The sequence below is a fragment of the Sceloporus occidentalis genome, unplaced genomic scaffold, assembly GCF_023333645.1.
Source record: "Sceloporus occidentalis isolate IW3139 unplaced genomic scaffold, rSceOcc1.0.p SCAF_6, whole genome shotgun sequence".
Classification (NCBI taxonomy): Eukaryota; Metazoa; Chordata; class Lepidosauria; order Squamata; family Phrynosomatidae; genus Sceloporus; species Sceloporus occidentalis.
Window position 1 is genome coordinate 103,994,004 of NW_028316986.1, and position 18,541 is coordinate 104,012,544.

The window sequence follows — 18,541 nt, forward strand, 5'->3', positions numbered from 1 at the left end:
GTAAATGCAGAAGGGTCAAGTTTTTCAGGGTGCAAGTTCAGGAATTGCTGTCCCTAGGAAGACTCATTTCAGAAGTTCAGATTTCAAAAAGCCTCCTCCTGAGAGATTCCTGCTGAGAGATTCAGAAGTCTCTTTAGTCAGATAAGACTCAGACCTTAGAAAAGTTATTTGTTTGCGCTATGACTTCCAGAATACCCCAGCACAAAGACTATCTGTCTGGAAACTTTCTAGCCATTTTTCCAAGATCCAGTCAGAGTCCTGACTGCAGTTTGGGGCTTGTGTTGATAACAAACAGCTTGATTTAACCTGCTACATATCTCACCTTGTCTTTCCTTCAATAAGACCAATTTTATGCTGTTGCATCACTCTTAAAACAACCTTTTAAACACCCTTTTTTAAAAGGAGATAAAAGAAAACCTCAAGAACACGAATTTTTAACTTTGCACACAAGAGTCATTATTTGGGGTCTGAGAAACAGGAAATCATTGTTCAGGGGATATTTTTCTATAGAAGAAGAGGAACTTTGGATTCCAAATCTCCATCACTCTAATGCATTTCCAGTCACTAGAAAGATCCATCATGAATTCTGAAAGAAAATTATAATTATGAATAAAAGGTTATGACTGATAAAAGTGAAAAAAGATGCAAGCTTATTTTCTGCTCTGAGTTGTTTTTTGTTTTTCTTGGTGAACTGAGTTCAGGGAGAGACAAAAAAGTGGCTTTTAACTTTTGGTGAAAGCATTTATTTGGCAGATACGAATGAGGCCATATTAAGAAACAGTTCAGAAGAATGCTAAGGAAAGTGCAGTGTTTGAAGCCAGCAATTCAGATTTTGTCCACCTCAAGGAGACCATTTACACTAACACATGCCAGAAAGGCTTTGTATTTGGTGTGATACTGAAGTATATGTTGGTATCCTATTCACAGATCATCTTTAGAATGCCATAATCTTCTTTCCAGTGGTTTATGACACTTCATTCAATTGTTCCAGGGATTCATCTGTCCCTCTGTGTCCCTCCAGATGTTGCTGGATCCTAAACAACATAGCCAATGGTGAAGGATGATAGCAGTCATATCTAGAGGATCACAACTTGTCCACTTCAACCTACATTCTCAGATGGTTTAAATTAGAACAGTGTACAAACAGCATGTATGTTCATGTTAACTGGCCCTTCCTTTGTTTTCGTATTGTTCCTCTGACAGGCCTGAAATCTCACTATGACAAGAAAATGGAAACAAGCTTTTTTATAACTGATAACCATAAATGAAATCATTGGTTTCCTTTAACGAAGTACCTAGATCAATAATGAAGTAGGGGTTCCAGGCCAGAGGAGGTAACCATGCAGTCCACCGGATCTTGATGGAATGCAGCTCCCAGCATTCCTCACCATTAGCTATGCTATTGGTAGTTGCAGTACAAGATCTGGAATACTAAATTATTCCCATCCCTATTTCACACATCTAACTGGTAGAAAGCCCCATTCAACTCAGTGGGAATTACTTTTCAGTAAACATTCAGGGAATTGCTCTGATCAGTGGCAAAATCTGCCTTTCAAGCATCTGTAAGTATTAGCTGTATCCTTATTAGTTTCCCATTGAAAGAGTTGACACCTACTGGGAGAGCCAGTGTGGCGTAGTAATTTGAGTGTTAGGCTTTGGAGACCAGGGACTCATTCCTACTCGCATTTAAAAAGGTTTGCAGTTCACCATCGCTCCGTGTTGGTAAATCGATTCCAAAAGGTCCGTCATTCCTACTATGAAAGCAGATCTTTTCATTATCTCCTTGTAATCGCTTCTTTTTTGGCACAATGGTCATCCCCACTAGTTTTCACTGCTTCAAAATGCATGTCAATCATCTGTGTGTCATCAGTAATGTAAGCAGCAGGCCAGGCAGCCTGGCTTGGGAACTCTATGTATACACATTTTGGAATCTATTCTTTTCAATAGAACCGCCAAAGAACTAGTATCCGCAAAGAGTGGCTTTTGCTTTTACCTTGCTTCATCGCGATTGAAACTGATCACAGTAGGATTGGAACCAGTTTCAAATGGGGATGACGGTCATATAATCCGATCAGCAATTCACTTTAAGTCATAGTGAGAACACGGCCTAGGATTCAAATCGCTGCTCAGTCATGGAATCCCACTGGGTGACTTTTGGCACACCACACTCTTTCACCCTCAGGAAGGTGAAGGCAAACCCACTCTAAACAAATCTTGCTATGAAAGCCCTGTGATAGGCTTGTCTTAGGGTCATAAATTACTTGAAGGCATACAACAACAAATACCTACTGGCACTAATTCTTAGAAAGAAATGAGCCAAGCAGTACCTTTAACCTCATCGAATGAAACTGTCTTCAACAACTCTTACAGAAAAATGTATTATCAATTAGTTAGAAAGCAAGTGAAAATTACACTTTGCAATTATTTCTGCAGTTCATTTTGTCCCGCAATATTTCATCCAGAGTCACAATGTTGGCACAAATGCCAACATTTAATAAAATTAAGTGATAATGCTGATAGTCATTGAGTTTAAGACCCACATTGTAATTTTAACCCGAGATTGAAAATGTGCAAACTAGAGATCTACTTCTAGTCATCACCAGAAAGCTTCTACTTTCTGTTTTGTTGACATAGCCAGAATGTCATCATGCTAAAAGATCAGAAAGAGATGGTTATTAATCATTACTGGGTTTGTATTTTCATCCCAGGTGTGCCCCCGGTTACTATGGAAACCCCTTGCTCATTGGCAGTTCCTGTAAAAAATGTGACTGCAGCGGCAATTCGGATCCTAATCTAATCTTTGAGGACTGTGATGAAGTGACCGGCCAATGTCGCAACTGCATGCGCAACACAACAGGGTTCAATTGTGAACTATGTGCTCCTGGTTATTATGGGGATGCCAGAATACCTAGAGGTTGCACAGGTACATTAATACTATTCAGTTCATTCAGTGTTTATGACCAGAGATCTATATAGTGCTACAAGGAACATTTGTAGACAATGCCGTGAATATGCTACATGAATACAGTGTACTAAAACAGTACATTTTGGTGAGGGAGGGAGGGACGGAGGGAAGGAAGGAAACCATTGGTTAGTCCCAGTTATAATGGACCCCTTTAATCAATTCCTGAATGGTGATTCTGCATGTAGGTAAATCCTATTAATTCAGTAGATCTACTGTCCTGTTCTAACATTGCATGAGCACGCAAGGTGTCAGAAGTTCAAAAGCTGAAGGAGCAAGCAGTATACAAAACCAAACAGTCCAGGGGCAGGAGCCATAAATCATAAGCAAAGTCCATCTGTAGCAGATGACAAGGTCAAGGGTCATAAATCACAGAGTCAGATCTTGATTTAAATGCAGGATTGAAAAAGAAATTAAGTTTGTTTCCAGCAGCCAAAAGGAGAAAAACACTTGACTTATAAAGCACGCTGGTGCAGCCCCACCCAGCTTGCAGACCATATTTCAGGAGGTTGTTTCCTCACTGTGTGAGCACAGCCTCTCACTTCTCCTGTGGGGAGGCATTAAGTTGTGTCAGACACTGCAGCCTTCACCTTTCTTGAGGTGTTGGGGCTATTTCTCCTACCTCCTTCTCCTGTGGAGCACTCAAATGGCTGTCAGACTGAGATAGAGTAGGGCACAGCTGTGGCAAGTCCACTTCATCTTCAGAAGCCAAACTCTCAAGGGGGAGATCTGACAGGTAGGTCTACTTGAACCCTCATGGGAGGCATGACACCTACCCTCATGGGAGGCATGACACCTAGGATTCATATTGTCATCCTAAATATCCATGCAATTTGGAAGTTCTTCTGGAAGAAAAGAAGTAGTTTTCTTTGAAGGGTTTTGCAACCAGATCCAGGTGGTTCAACTGGGAAATGTGAGATCAGGTAGAAGTCATGTGGTGTAATAGCTTGAATATTCATAAATACTCAAAAATCATTAGAAATAAACATAATTTCAAAGTGGTGGATAATTATGTGGTTCTTAAATTTCCAAAGCAATAAATAACAATTCAGGCATTCAGGTAGTAAGATACTGAAAAGGACCATTAGTTTTACATTGCTGTTGTTAATGGCAGTAAATTGTATTATAAAAGAAAAAGAAAGGCATTTCACTTAAAATCACCATCCCCTTTCCTGCCAGTAGTTCAATAGGTTTACTGGTCTTGTAAAGTATACTGAGCACTTCTGTCACAGGTGAGAGAAGAAATGCCATGTTTTAATAATAATAATAATAATAATAATAATAATAATTTTTTATTTATATCTCCCGCTTCTCCCTTCGGATTGAAGTGGGATTACAACAGTAAAAACATCATAAAATACATACAAAATGCATCAATCAAGAATAAAAAGGGGAAGAGCTGTTACAGTATTGCTCAGTCGTAAGAATTGAGTCATCATATTCAGATGTTCAAAATCAAATTAGAGGAGATCCATTGGATAGGCCCGCCGGAAGAGATCCGTCTTCAATGCCCTCCTGAAGGCTTCCAAAGAAGGTATAAGACGGATCTCTTCCGGTAAGTTGTTCCAAAGTCTAGGGGCCATCGCAGAAAACGTTTTACAAGAAGTGGTTTTCAACTGGGTTTTGGGGTGTTCTAATATTTTTGTGCCAGATGTCCTGAGAGTGCAGGGCGGATTATGTAGGGAGAGGCGTTCCCTTAAGTAACTCAGGCCCAGGCCATGTAGGGCTTTATAGGTAATAACTGACACTTTGTATTGCGCCCGGAAGCTAATCGGCAGCCAATGTAGAGATTTCAACACTGGTGTAATATGCTCTGATGTCGGTGTCCTGGTGATTTTGTTTTGTTGTTATTCTGAAGCAAAGACCTTTATTTAAAACTGTGCTTGTGTGTAAATGAATAGGAACCCAGACAAATTCAGCTAACAAGTAGAGTTTGTGCAACAGTGGTACCCCATAATAGATTTGACCACAAGGAAATAATAAATAGCCAACAATTAACCTTACTTATATATGTGAGCTGTCTCACCCCACAATGGCAGAAAAATATCTCCCATTCTGCCTAGATCATAGGCTGTTGCTGTTGTGGGGGAAGAGAATTTAGCAAGCTTTCTGAATTGGTTCTCTTATAAACTACAGTAGTCAATTCACACAAAAAAATTACAAAAATAAAAAACAACCAGTTACTGCTTAATTGTCTAAGCTGACTGTGATATTGTGGTATTCGTGACTCATTGCTCACACTTTCTCACAAACCAAAACTGTGTTACTTCATTCATTCATTCATTCATTCATTTAAAAGCACTGCTTCCAAATGTCACAGATAAGTCATTTGTCCTCCTTTTTTGGATCAGGTTATATGATATATGGAAACATCTTTTCCACTTACATGCAGCCATATATACAGTGACTATACTATAGAAGGGTGCATAAATAAAATACTATACAAATTCTTGTCTTTTCTGTTTCTTCTACTGTACGTTCATCTGTGATGAAGCAAGGGAAGACAGTTAAATGCAGTGATCTCAACTAATCATGATAAAGGTTTATGGAAGTACAATAATTTGATTTGGAAATAATGACATTCATAATGAATGTGTTATTCCGAAATTGAAGAGACACCAAGATGACTATAAATGGATGTTCAACAAAGCAACCTTCGTTTTGCACATAAATTGGATGAGCAGCTGGTTCTTGTTAGTGAAACCATGAATTTTCTCTGGGTTTAAGGCTGCATCTGCACTGCAGAAAAAATGCAATTTGACACCGCTTTAACTGCTATAGCTCAATGCTATGGATTTCTGGGATTTGTAGTTTTCTTAAATAGTTAGCCTTCTCTGTCAGCATGTTCAGGTGCTACAACAAACTGCAAATCCCAGTGTTTCATAGCATGGAGCTATGACAGTTACAGAGGTGCCAAACTGCATTATTTCTGCAGTGCAGATGCAGCCTTGGTCTGAGTTTTAAAGATGTTATCCAATGTACTGAATCTGTTTTGGAGACAGAGTTTGGTACCTTGGATAGTTCAGGCTAAAACCCACAATGTATCACCATTCCATTAGCAAAGAAAGGTACCAGCCAGCAGTGACTTGCCTCTGCTTCCATATCCCTGCCTTCTAGAAGACAAAAGATTAAAAGGAAGTTACATTTGCATAATTTCACATACTGATTAGAAGTAAGCCATCCTTTGTTTCATTATCAGCTAAAGGATTGTCATCACTGTCTCTTCTTTTCCTAGTGTGCAGTTGTGGAGGAGGAACTTGTGACCGTCGTACAGGGGAGTGCCTAGGAGAACCTCCAATGCCTCCTCCAGGGACAGATTGCCCTGTTATCAGTAAGGACAGTACCTATCTGACATATTTGCTACACTTGATTTCCCCTCCAATGTCTTTGTGTTGAAGGGCATAGATAAAATATTTATGGTATGATTCTGCATTTTGTTTTCTCCAATTTGAACCAGAATGCCCATGATTAGAACCTTTCTAAGTATTGAAAATATGACACAGGTAGTTGTGAAGACATAGCAAAAGTGTTTTTCTAAATATTTGGAAGGAGTGAAGTACATCATAGGCAAGTGGCAGGGCAGTACTTAGCTATGCCAATTAAGATCAATCCTTGGCCCAGCCAACAGAAAGCCCACACAGGGTTCCACTCTGTCATAATGTGGTAGCTTATTTGGGGGCTGGATTTTACAGAGGAAACACACAGAGAAAGATCCTGGTAGGCCAAATGTAGCCTGTTCTGATTGTGTATCAAGGTAACTGGTAAGAATCAAGCAGGCCCTTTGAATACAACTGTCTTTTACTGCTACATTTTGGCCTGTTACAGACAGCCAAAATAAAGCTGCTTCAAGTCACAGTGGAGGTATGGTGTTTCAATGATGCATGCATCCTAAGAGTCCAGAAGTCGCACCAAAGCCATGCTCCAGCTGGAGCATGGCTTTGGTGCGACTTCTGGACTCTTAGGATGCATGCATCATTGAAACACCATATCTCCACTGTGACTCGAAGCAGCTTTATTTTGGCTGTCTGTAACAGGCCAATATGTATCAAATAGGATCGAACTCCCTCTATGAAAGACTGCAGCAAGACAACGAGAATACAGAAAGTTCAGAAAGTACTCTTTGAACCACTGCTGCATTGTCTAGAATATAATGATTTGACACATCCTATGTCTGGCATCCTGTTAGTAGTGTATACAGGTATATAATAACCTTACATCTGTGGTAAATGCAAGGAGTTGGGGTTTTTTTCTCCCTCTACACCAACCAAAAACACACACATACAACCAACTGTAGAACCACTGCAGCTGCCCCACAGCCATTTCATACCTGGTTATGAGTGAGAGGAGGGGGTTAGATAAGCATCTGGCTCCGTCCCCTTAGCCAGACCCTCCCGCAAAAAACAAAATGATTACATAATCCTCTGAGACCCCTGGAGGGACCCAGGGGATCTCAGCAGAAGATTTAAACATTTCACATCTGGCTACTGGGACATAGCCAGCTGTTTCCTCAGTTCTGCCTCCCAAGCCATGGAATTAAATACTTAATTTGGGGGATATGGTGAGGCACACTGGCTTTATAAGCAAAGTCCCTGTGCATCGTGTCCCATTCTCTAAGTCCCCAACCTCTGTATGTTGAAAGCATACACCTGGCAAATATAGTATAATTTTTAGTTTTATTCAAAAAGGAGGAGGAGCAAGAGCAGGAGGACATTTACAATACTTCAACACGAATTATTTCCCCTTCTGCTGTTGAACTTTTATTTTGTTTTATTGCCAGGCTGTGACAAATGCATCTGGGATTTGACTGATGATATCAGCTTGGCAGCTCAGTCCATTGACGAAAGCAAAGCAACTCTGCTTAGCATCTCCACTGGGGTTGCTGCTCACAGACACTTGCATGACCTCAACTCCACTGCTTTCATCCTCAAGGTACTAGTTATTTATTTCATCATATTTCTACATTTTCTTCAGCAATATTACATTATCAGAAAAAAAGAGAGGAACCTCATTTATACTTATTTCTTTTATTGTACATTATTTGTGTTCTGTTTTTCTCCCAATGTGCCTTCAAATTGCCTGCTAACTTATGGGGACCCCTTGAATTTCACAGGGTGTTCTTAGACAAGGAATCCTCAGAGGTGATTTTGCCAGTTCCTTCCTCTAAAATACAATATACAGCACCTGGTATTCATTGATAGTCTCTCATCCAGGTACTTAACCAGAACTGACCCTGCTTAGCTTCCAAGATTAGATATGACCTGATGCCTTTAGGCCTGAGGTTTCTCCCAGTGGTGGGACTCAAGGTAGCTGACAGCATAACTTTAAAAAAAACCTGATATGACTTTAAAAAACAACACAGTGGCTGAAATCCTGTTAACCTATTGGCAGGGTATAAATCTCCACCAGTTTACTTACAGTGGTACTTGGGGGTAGGTGCTGCTACTAATGGTTCTTGATGTGTTCAAGTACAACCAGAGACTCCTGGGCACAATTCCTCCCCATTACTGACTGGGTGTGAGTGTGTGCATACCAAGAGATGAGGCATTTGTAGCCTCCCAGACAAGGTGAAATCTGGTTCCATTTTCTTGGGGCGCATGGGCAGCGGGATGAGACCTCAAAGCATTCATCTCCCCAGTCAATCAGTTGCTGGCGAAATAGCTGTACCCAGGAGCCTCTGGTACTAGGTATCTCCTTGCACAGTGTCTTTTAAAATCTGTATACTGCTGTAACTGGAGGTTATGCCAGCATAGGATATCAATGAATAATATTAAATAATATTAATTTAATATTAATATTAAATGATATAGACAATAATGACATTGATCAGAACTTGAAAGGAGCACTTTTTGGACTAGAGCTTTCAGAATCCCTATGGCAGAAAGATCTGCAGATTTCTAGGAATGATCAGGCTGACTAGGGAATTCTAGAAATGTTAGTCCAAGAAAGCAAAAAAAAAAATTTTTTTTTTTTAAATCCAGTTTCTGATCCAAATACTCAATCTTTGCTTGCTTAACAAGCATTCCATGTGGGCCTTGGTCAAAGGACAGACGATGTACCTATCATCACTAGCATTGCTTATGGCCACACTTGTACATTCTATCATATTTTATATTTTTATATTTTAACTTTATTTTTTGACATTTGCTAATATCTTGTTTTATATTGTGATGATCAATAGTTATAAGCAATCAAAATTATAACTGGAACTGGAACCTGATACTTGCCAGGAACATGTCCATAACAATAGAAAGACAGTTGCCACCATCACCTTTGAGAACAGGAGAAGCGGTAGCCGGGCATACAGTTTACGAAACTAGACACAATTGTTATCACCTATTTCTTTTTATATAATAAAAATAATAAAAAAATTAAAAAAGAAACTAGACACAGTTCAACCTCTCCCTCTTGTTTAAATTCTACATGGTAAAAGCTATTACAGCAGATTCATCTTTGCCTTCTTTTCTGTCTCTTGCCTGCCATCCACTCAACAGAGTGGGTTGGACAGAATAACATATTAGTCTGAGCAAAACGTATTATAAGTTCCATGAACCACTTTTTACTGGCATAGTTTGAAGAGGTATGTAGAGTGGTATGAAAAGGGAAAAACAAGTCCAGGCCAGGAATGTGAAACCTCCCTTAGACAATGGAACAGACTCCCATGCCACCTTCTTCCTGATAAATGTTAATAAGCACTAAAATTACTAAATGATTTAAGACTCTTAATATTCTACCTCACTGTAGTAGGTTAGCTTAGCTGTCCTCATGAGATTCTTTCTAGCCTTTTCATTGTAAGGCACAGATTAAGTTCTTCATCATTTTGACGCTTGTTGAAATTTGCATAAAGAAATCCACTTGCAAGTGTATTGAGATGTAAAAACATGTTCAGATACACATGCTAACATTTTAAATTTTATTTTTATATCTAGGTAAAACTATCCGAAAAGGATAATAATTCTGTGCTGATGAAGAGCCAGCTTGATCATGCTGCCAATGAAATGACTGATCTTCTCAAAGAAATCAACAAACTTGATGAAAAGGTTAGCCTGCTGTTTGCCATTTCTCCTTTTACTTTCATTCTCTTAAAAAAAGAGTGCTGGTGTAAAGATTGCTAATTTGATAGAAATAAACTATGAATATCATGAAGCAAGACGATGGATTAATGCTACTAGTAGAGACCTGAGTGCAATGTGGTTATTGTTGTTGTTGTGTGCCTTCAAGTCCTTTCTGATTTATGGTGATCCTAAGATGAAACTATCATGGGTTTTTCTGAAGTGGTTATGAATTACCCGTAACTGCCTTACTTACTTGAGGCTCCAGGTGAGCCAAGGTATGTGCATATGAAGGAATGGGTCATAAGTGACCTAAAGTGCTTCCAGACTAGCCATTTCCCCATGACTACCATCAACATACTCACATTTTATGGAGCATACACATATAAATGGAGTTAAGCCCATTGCCTGGATGGGGAAATACAGGTGGTTATCTTTTGCTAACTTCCATTTTCACTTATAAACTAATGTTTTCAATTCATCACAGTCCATAATTCTATAACTGTCTTGTGGCATCCAAATGGTATATCTTTCAATGTTTCTATTTGCATGTGAGTCTCTTTTCCACGCTTGCCAACCAAACAGTTCTTTTCACCCAGCAAATCCCATACTTTGTTCTATCCTGTGTACCCAAGTGACTTTCAGGATGCTGTCTGTTATTTCCATCAATGGGGAAATAATGGTGGATGGGGAAGAAACCCAAAATTTAGACAGTATGGAAGTAGTAGGACAGCCAGTATATAAAAATCTTAAGCACACCAAGTAAGAGAGAGAGAGAGAGAGAGAGATGCTTGTTCACTGCTTGTGCCCTTGTAAGAAAACTAGCAAGGCACTGTACTGGCATGGCAAACAATTGAGACAAAAATTAGGAAATACGGTTATATCAGAGGGGTGTACCTACAAAGGAGAAGGGATGATGGCATTGCTCCCAAATAGGAATTTTGCCCACCAATGAAATTTTCCTTCAGCCCAAAATTTCTGACATTGCAGAGGGTGAAATACTGGAAACTATTCACAGCTAGAATTCTTTTATGTATATGCTGTGATCACACTCCTTTAGTCACTTCGCCTTCTCTTTTCTTTAAAAGTGTAAACTGCATTTCTAAAGATTCAACTGAAGTTTATAGTTAGTGCAATGCTCGTAATTTGGAGAATAAAGGAAAATTTTATTGGGGGCAGAAATTTTAATTGGTGGCTGACACCCTCATTTTGTCCCCCAGCCCAGCCGATAGGTACATCCCTGACTTTGTACGTAAGGCACCCTGCCAGCCTGGCAAACATTTCAGAATCAGACTAGGGAACATGAAGATGAGACAAGGCAGAATGCTGCATGGTGAGCAATTAAGAGGAGTGCAGAAGAAATAGGGTAATGCAATAAAGCACTTAACTGGCATGGTGAAATAACTGACCTGCACATACACAGAGACATGCAAATAAACCTTTCAGGGCACCTGGTCCTCTTGTATAAAGTTACTGCTACATCTGTTACCCATTTGGTGCTACTTTTTACCTGATCCAACTAGAACATGTCAATGTCAAATTCTACTTTTAACTGATTATAGTAATCAAAGTGAAAGCAATTCAGCCTTTCTTTTTAGACATTTCAGGCTGTAGTGATTGTACATGGAAACTTTCATAACATTTTCATTAGCGTGATTAGAAATACTTCAAAGTCTCCTCTAGCCTTACAACCACTTCTTTAACTGCTTTACAAGTGGTTTCTTGATAACAACTGCATGAAGTCTCTCTTTAGAATTCAAGCTGTATATTGACCCTATTATCCTTAATATCTTGCACAATCGGTAGCAGAAGATTAAATAAGGACTGTGGATCTCTGAGTCTCAGATGCAATATTTTAAGCTAAAAACCATAGTAGCACTATACTTGTCGGATAACATCAGATGCTATTAACCCCATGGGGAGGGATCTGTGGTAAGGCTCCTTCCCATACAAGCACTTTCCTATCTTTGGAATGAGAACAGTTCATAGTGCTGGTCATGACCGTATCTCCCAACACCTGCCAGAGCTGGTAACATCATCAGGGGAAGGTTTTCTGTTGGTCCCACCACCATCACATTTTCACTTGGTGAGGATACGGGAGAGAAATGTCTCAGTGGCTGCTCCCACACTCTGAAATGCCTTTCCATGGAAGGCTAGGTTGCCCCCCTCCCTACTCTCCTATTACAGCTGGCAAAGGCCTTTTTGTTTAGGCAAGCTTTTAATGTATAAGTAGGGGAACTTTTTATTGGCAGGAAAGAAGCTGAGAATTAAATGGAAAATGCTGATAGACACAAAAATAAATGGAAGCTGTAATCTACCAGACCTAGAATCATATTTCCAAGCTAACACCTTAATATGGCTATTAGAATGGATGAAATTGGAAAATGGAAAGTTATTAAACTTGGAAGGGTTTAACCTTAAATTTCTCTTTTAAACTTTTTGTTCTTTTTAAAATTATGTCAAATTGTGTTTATTAGGTGGCTTTAAATGTTTTTTAATTCTATTGTAAACATTTTTAATTTGCTGTTTCCAAAAGCCACCTTGGGTTTCACTCTGGGAGAAAGGCAGCATATAATTGAAACAAACAAACAAGTCTTTCCCCCTTGCACTGGGCTTCTGCCCATAGTTGAGCAGCTCATCAAAAGCTGTACTTGTAACAACTCCATCTTTTACCTTGCTGGATGGAGAGGTCTGAAAGTCTTTGTCACAAAATGTAATTTTCCTAATCTGTTCTCCTTAACCTGAGAGATATTTAGGTTCCTATGTGATCAGGCTGATAAATATTCATTATCCTTAATGAATGGTCTTTTGTATGGTTACCCAATTTGATCATATATTTCCACTGTTGCTCAGATAAAATACTATAGGATATAGCAGTGCAATTATTGGAAGACAATCAACCCTACATAGGAGTATTATTTGCAGTAGCTGCTAGGAAATTGTTTATTTATTTTATTCATTATTTTAATGGTGCATGTGTATGTGTTTTTGTATGTATGTGTTCAGTAAGCTGCTTTTTATAATTCACAGATGACAAAAGTAAGGCTATATTTATCTTTTATCTTACTTTGGATTATTTTTCTTATACAGCTCACTCAGTTGCTATGGTTTTTGGCTCAATGCAATAAAGATGACAATTATAAACATTAAAATGCAACTGTTAACTTTCACTGCAGCTCTTATCAATTTAAATTGAATTCATCTGATTTTAAATGCCAGGCTACCTTGAGGAATTAAGTTATGTATCCATCTGTATTAATATTTATTTGGATATCCCTCACTTCAAGGAGCTAAGAGGGGGAGGAGTGCAAGACACTGTCTACTTGAATTCACATGGAAATTCCAGTGAACAGTATCCAAGTTGCCATGCAGAAGCCCAGGCTGTGAATCTGTTATCTTGCATAAGCTAGAAGCCAATCTTAATCAACTAATTAAAGGAAAACATTAAAATAAGATCATATGTATGAGTCCCTTAGGTCTGATGCCAGTTCAGTCAGAGACAGTTTGGATCACTATGTGACAAACCTCTGAAGGGGCAAGAAAAAGACATTCTTAATGTTCTTTCCAAAGAATAGAATTTCTAAATTAAATCTGTAATGGACTTTCAAAAAGTATTACTCACAAAAAGTATTATTCTACAGGCACATCTTCATGTGAAAAACTTTAGCAATCTATCCCTATAGCAGATATCCGGTCCTGCTCTCCGGTTTCTCCGGTCCTGCTCTCGAGCGGCCGAATGCTTTTGGAAAAAGTCCAGGGAGTGGGTTGATTTTATTCATTACAAATTTTTCTTTCTTCCTTTTCACGCGCCCTGTCCATGGCAAAACAGAATTATTACAAATCATTGATCTGCGCCAATGAGAGGCACCCGCGGCATTTGTTCTCCACCTTCAACACTTTACTTAAACCTCCCTCTCCTCCTGCCTCTTCATCATTCTCTCCTAATGATTTCGCTTACTATTTCACCTCAAAGATTACCACTATTCGCTCTGAGATAGTCCCTCCCGATTCTTCTTCTATTCCTAATCTTCGGTTACCCTCGCCTAAAAAAATTTCTGTGCTTCCTCCTGTTTCTTTGGATGAATTCACCACACTGCTAAACTCTTCCAAACTTGCAACTTGTTCTCTTGATCCAATTCCTACTTGTTTTCTAATTTCTATAGTTCCCTCTTTTCTGCCCTCGCTTCTCTGTATCTTTAATCTCTCTCTTTCTACAGGTTCTTTCCCTTTGGTCTTTAAATATGCTTTAGTTTCTCCTATTCTGAAAAAAACTTCTCTTGACCCCTCTTCTTTGTCTAGCTACCGTCCGATTTCTCTTCTTCCTTTTTTTCCTAGGGTTTTTTTTTTCTCATTTATTCTCACTGTCTTGAGTTTCTTGAAGCCAACTCCATTCTCGATCCCTTTCAGTCTGGTTTCCGCCCATGGCATTCTACAGAGACAGTTCTCACTAAGATCTCGATGATCTTTTATAGGCCAAGGCGAATGGCCTTTAGTCTGTTCTCATTCTTCTTGATTTGTCTGCAGCCTTTGACACCGTTGATCACTGTCTTCTAGCTGATATACTTTCTGACCTCAGGTTCTCAGACTCTGATCTTGACTGGTTTAGATCTTATTTGTCAAACAGATCTTTTGCGGTGGTCAAACCTTGTCCTCTGTTCCCCTATCTGTTGGAGTTCCCCAGGGCTCTGTTCTGGGTCCCCTTCTGTTTTCTCTCTATACACTGTCCCTAGGAAAACTCAGTTCTTTTGGCTTTTCCTATTATTTGTATGCCGATGACACTCAGCTGTATCTTTCCATCCCTGACCTTTCTCCGAGTCTTGAACAGCAAGTTTCATCTTGTCTTACAGCTGTCTCTCAGTGGATGTGCCATTGATGCTTGAAGCTCAATATGTCCAACACAGAGCTTCTCATTTTTCCACCTAAGTCTACTCTTCAACACTCCTTTTCTGTTTGTGTTGATGCATTTCTATTTGATCTATCCAGGAAGCCCGTAGTCTTGGTTTTATTTTTGATTCTTCTCTATCATGTACCCCCCAGATCCAGACCACAGCTAAGGCATGTAGATTCTTTTTATACAATATTGCCAAAATCTGGCCATATCTCTCTGCCTCTACTGCCAAGATTCTGGTCCATGCCCTAGTGGTATCACGACTTGATTTCTGTAACATCCTCCTGGCTGGGCTTCCTCTTTCCCACCTCCGTCCTTTAATTTCTGTCCAGCGTTCAGCCGCACGCATTATTACATCCGCACACTGCTCTGACCATATCTCTCCTTTGTTGTCATCCCTTCACTGGCTCCCCCTCCCTTTCTGTATTCAATATAAGCTCCTGTTGTTGACTTTTAAAGCCCTGCATGGGCTGGCCCCTCCTTATTTATCAGACCTTCTTTCTCCTCACCTTCCCTCTCAGGCCCTCTGTTCTGGTAGTCAAGGTCTGCGGTCTTAGCTCAGGATTTTCACTGCCCTGTCCCGGATTCATCCCTTTTCACTTGCTGCCCCTCACTCCTGGAACTTCCTTTCCCCATGAACAAGGGTCATCACTTCTTTAATCAGTTTCAAAACTGAGTTGAAGATCATCCTGTTCAGAGAAGCATTCCCAGGCATTACGTGTCTATTATTTGCTGTTGGACGTTTTTCATTTGTTGCCTGTTTTATTGAACCCTTTCCTGTATTATTATGTATTGTTTATATGTATTATGCTACTATTTCTTAGATTGTATGCCATGGGCAGGTTTACTCATACCTATTTTATTGTTTGTATGTACAGTGCTGTGCAAATCTACAGCGCTATATAAATAAAGCATAATAATAATGATAATGATAATAATAATAATATAGTAGCACGGCAATGCTTTAATATTTATACAGTGGTGCCTCGGGTTACGAAAGTAATTCGTTCCGCGGCCGCTTTCGTAACCCGAAAGGCTTCGTAAGCCGAAAAACCCATAGGCGCTAATGGGGAAAAGCCGCGATTTGGTGCGAAAAAGCCGAAAAAAGCACCAAAAGTTTTTTCGTAACCCGAAAAAACTTTCGTAACGCGGAACAATAATTCCCTATGGGATTTTTTCGTATCCCGAAAATTTCGTAACCTGGGTATTTCGTATCCCGAGGTACCACTGTAATTGCAAAAGTTAAATTAATTAATAAAATAAATAGATTATATCCTGAAATCCACAGTAAATACCATTATATGTTTAATGTAAGATTGATTATCAGCCAAAATTGCACAACTGCATTTAAACTGAATATTGCAGGAGAATAGCATCTACAAGGGGCTAATCAGGATTGGAACCATAGCTCACAGGAAGAGCGCTGTATTCTTTCTGCTGCTGTGGTCTCCATGAACATTGTCAACCTACTACAGTGGTACCCCGGGTTACGAAATTAATTCGTTCCGCCGCCACTTTCGTAACCCGGAAACTTTCGCTAGCCGAAATGCCCTTAGGCGCTAATAGCGAAAGCCGCGATTCCGTGTGAAATCGCACCGAAAAGCACCAAATTTTTTTTCGTAACCCGGAAGAATGTTTTTAAATGGATTTTTTTCGTAACCCGGAAATTTCGTAAGGCGGCGCATTCGTATCCCGGGGTACCACTGTATTATGTTTGGGAAGGAATGGGGGAGGCATGGATTCCCAAAGGAGTAAGGAACAAACATTTCTTATATTTATATTCCATCTTTCCTCCACTGAGCAGGATCAGGATCTTCTCACTTTATTCTCACAACAAGCCTATGCAGTAGGTCAAGCTGAAAAAGAGAGGGACTAGCCGAAGGTCATCTAATCTATTTCATGACTCAATGGAAATTTGAAACTTAATCTCCAAAATGCCATTGCAAAACTTGTCTAGACACTACATTGGCTCTCAATCTATCTTAGCTTCAGCAAAGTTTTTCTATCATGCATCCCCAGACCAAGTCACTAAAAATTTATGAAGAAAATTTTCATTAGGTTCATTGTGAAGGGAGAATTTAAAAAACAATCCAAGAATGTAATATCCAGATTTTGATGCTTGAATCCCCTCCCCTCTACACACCTATCTGGAAAAAACCAAGTGTGAATTCAAACATACATTTCCTGTCGTATTTCAGTTTGCCCTTGTTTTGATCCTAAGAGTAAATTGCTGTGCCTCGAACTACAGGAAAATATAACTGGATGCTTGTCTGCTTTTCCCCCCACTACCAACCAGGAAATGGAAATGGCTGGGTTTAGGAAGCTGCAGCTAAGGAAAGCTGGTTTGGGGAAAACTGGGTAGAGAATTCCAGCCACTGCAATTAGCATATAAGTGAGTTGCGATAGCTGGTAAAGCCTGCCATTACTTAAGCTTTCATAATTCACCAACAGGCACCATTACTTAAAATGTGCTTCATCCTAATTCACCATTAGAAAAAGGAGCAGAACAAGCAGGCGGGGAAAGCAGTTTGATTCTGCTTTTTCCAAACGTCTGTTGAACCCTCACTGCCCACATGGCCCACTCCAAAGGCAAGCTGAATGAGCACGGGCCAACCGCACAGCTTTGAGTTTATTTGCCAGGGCTATATGGCCGTGCTGTTGAGTTGTTTTTTTCTTTGTTGTTGTGTCCCCACAATACATGTGCATCATAACACAAACATACTGCCTGCAACCAAGTACCTCCCAAGTCCCCCCAGATGCTATCTCATTGCATGGCTGCCCCTTTCATCAGCCACACATAAGCACATGCAATCCTTCACCAGTTCAGAGCATCAGTATGTGAGTAATATATTGGTAAAGTTGCTCCATTCATTGGCCACACATGGAGATCCCCCCCTAAATACCGCCTTTTCCCATGCCCCCCTGTTGGGCTATCTGGTTGGCGTATATTGTAATTACATCCATTGTTGTTGTTCCACTTTCATTTCTTTGCTTTGCTGAGCCCTGTATTCGTGTCAGGGCATTTACATGCAGCAGGGAAGTTGCGCATTTTGTGCCTTGAGTTGGACTATCCTGACTACTTTTTGCTCCAGTTGTTTTGCTTTGGTTTTAAGCTGCTTTCGAGCCATGCATAATCTAAACTCCCCGCCTCCAAAGTGGCTGAAAATCACCTTATTTTGCCCATCTATTTCACCCCAAAGATAGACTTGATCTCATTATGTTTCCTTTCCTCTTCATCACTTCATTGGCAAATGCTGGTGGACAAAATTGATACATGTGATGTTAGAATATCTTCCTTTATGCAATTGTGAAATATAGCATGGTAGAGTTTTTTTAATGATATGCAATAGGGTTGCCAAGAGTCTTGTGCAGCACTGTCCTATACAAGTTCACTCTATACTGGACAATGCCTACTACCAAATAAGTACACATAGGTTTGCAGACTTAGAGAAGAATGAGTCTGAACTTTGGCAGAGAGAAATTGTAGCAGATGTGTGAAAGTATGTTACAAATAATTTTGAAATGTAGAACAGATTTCCATAGCTTAAATTAAAGCAAATTCCTATTGTTTAAACTACAAATACCAGTCACATAATGAGACACAGATCTTGCCCCAGCATATTGTTTATGCTCCACAGACTG

General features: G+C 39.7%; 1 protein-coding gene across 1 annotated transcript in view; it reads left to right on the plus strand.

Moving 5' to 3' along the window:
• The window catches only part of LAMA4 (laminin subunit alpha 4), a 148,555-nt gene that overhangs the window by 52,375 nt on the left and 77,639 nt on the right, over positions 1 to 18,541 (plus strand). The window contains exons 5-8 of the mRNA XM_089530550.1: positions 2,709 to 2,923; positions 6,198 to 6,293; positions 7,740 to 7,891; positions 9,889 to 9,999. Coding sequence (XP_089386676.1) covers positions 2,709 to 2,923; positions 6,198 to 6,293; positions 7,740 to 7,891; positions 9,889 to 9,999 — 574 coding nt within the window. The remainder of the gene's footprint in view (positions 1 to 2,708; positions 2,924 to 6,197; positions 6,294 to 7,739; positions 7,892 to 9,888; positions 10,000 to 18,541) is intronic.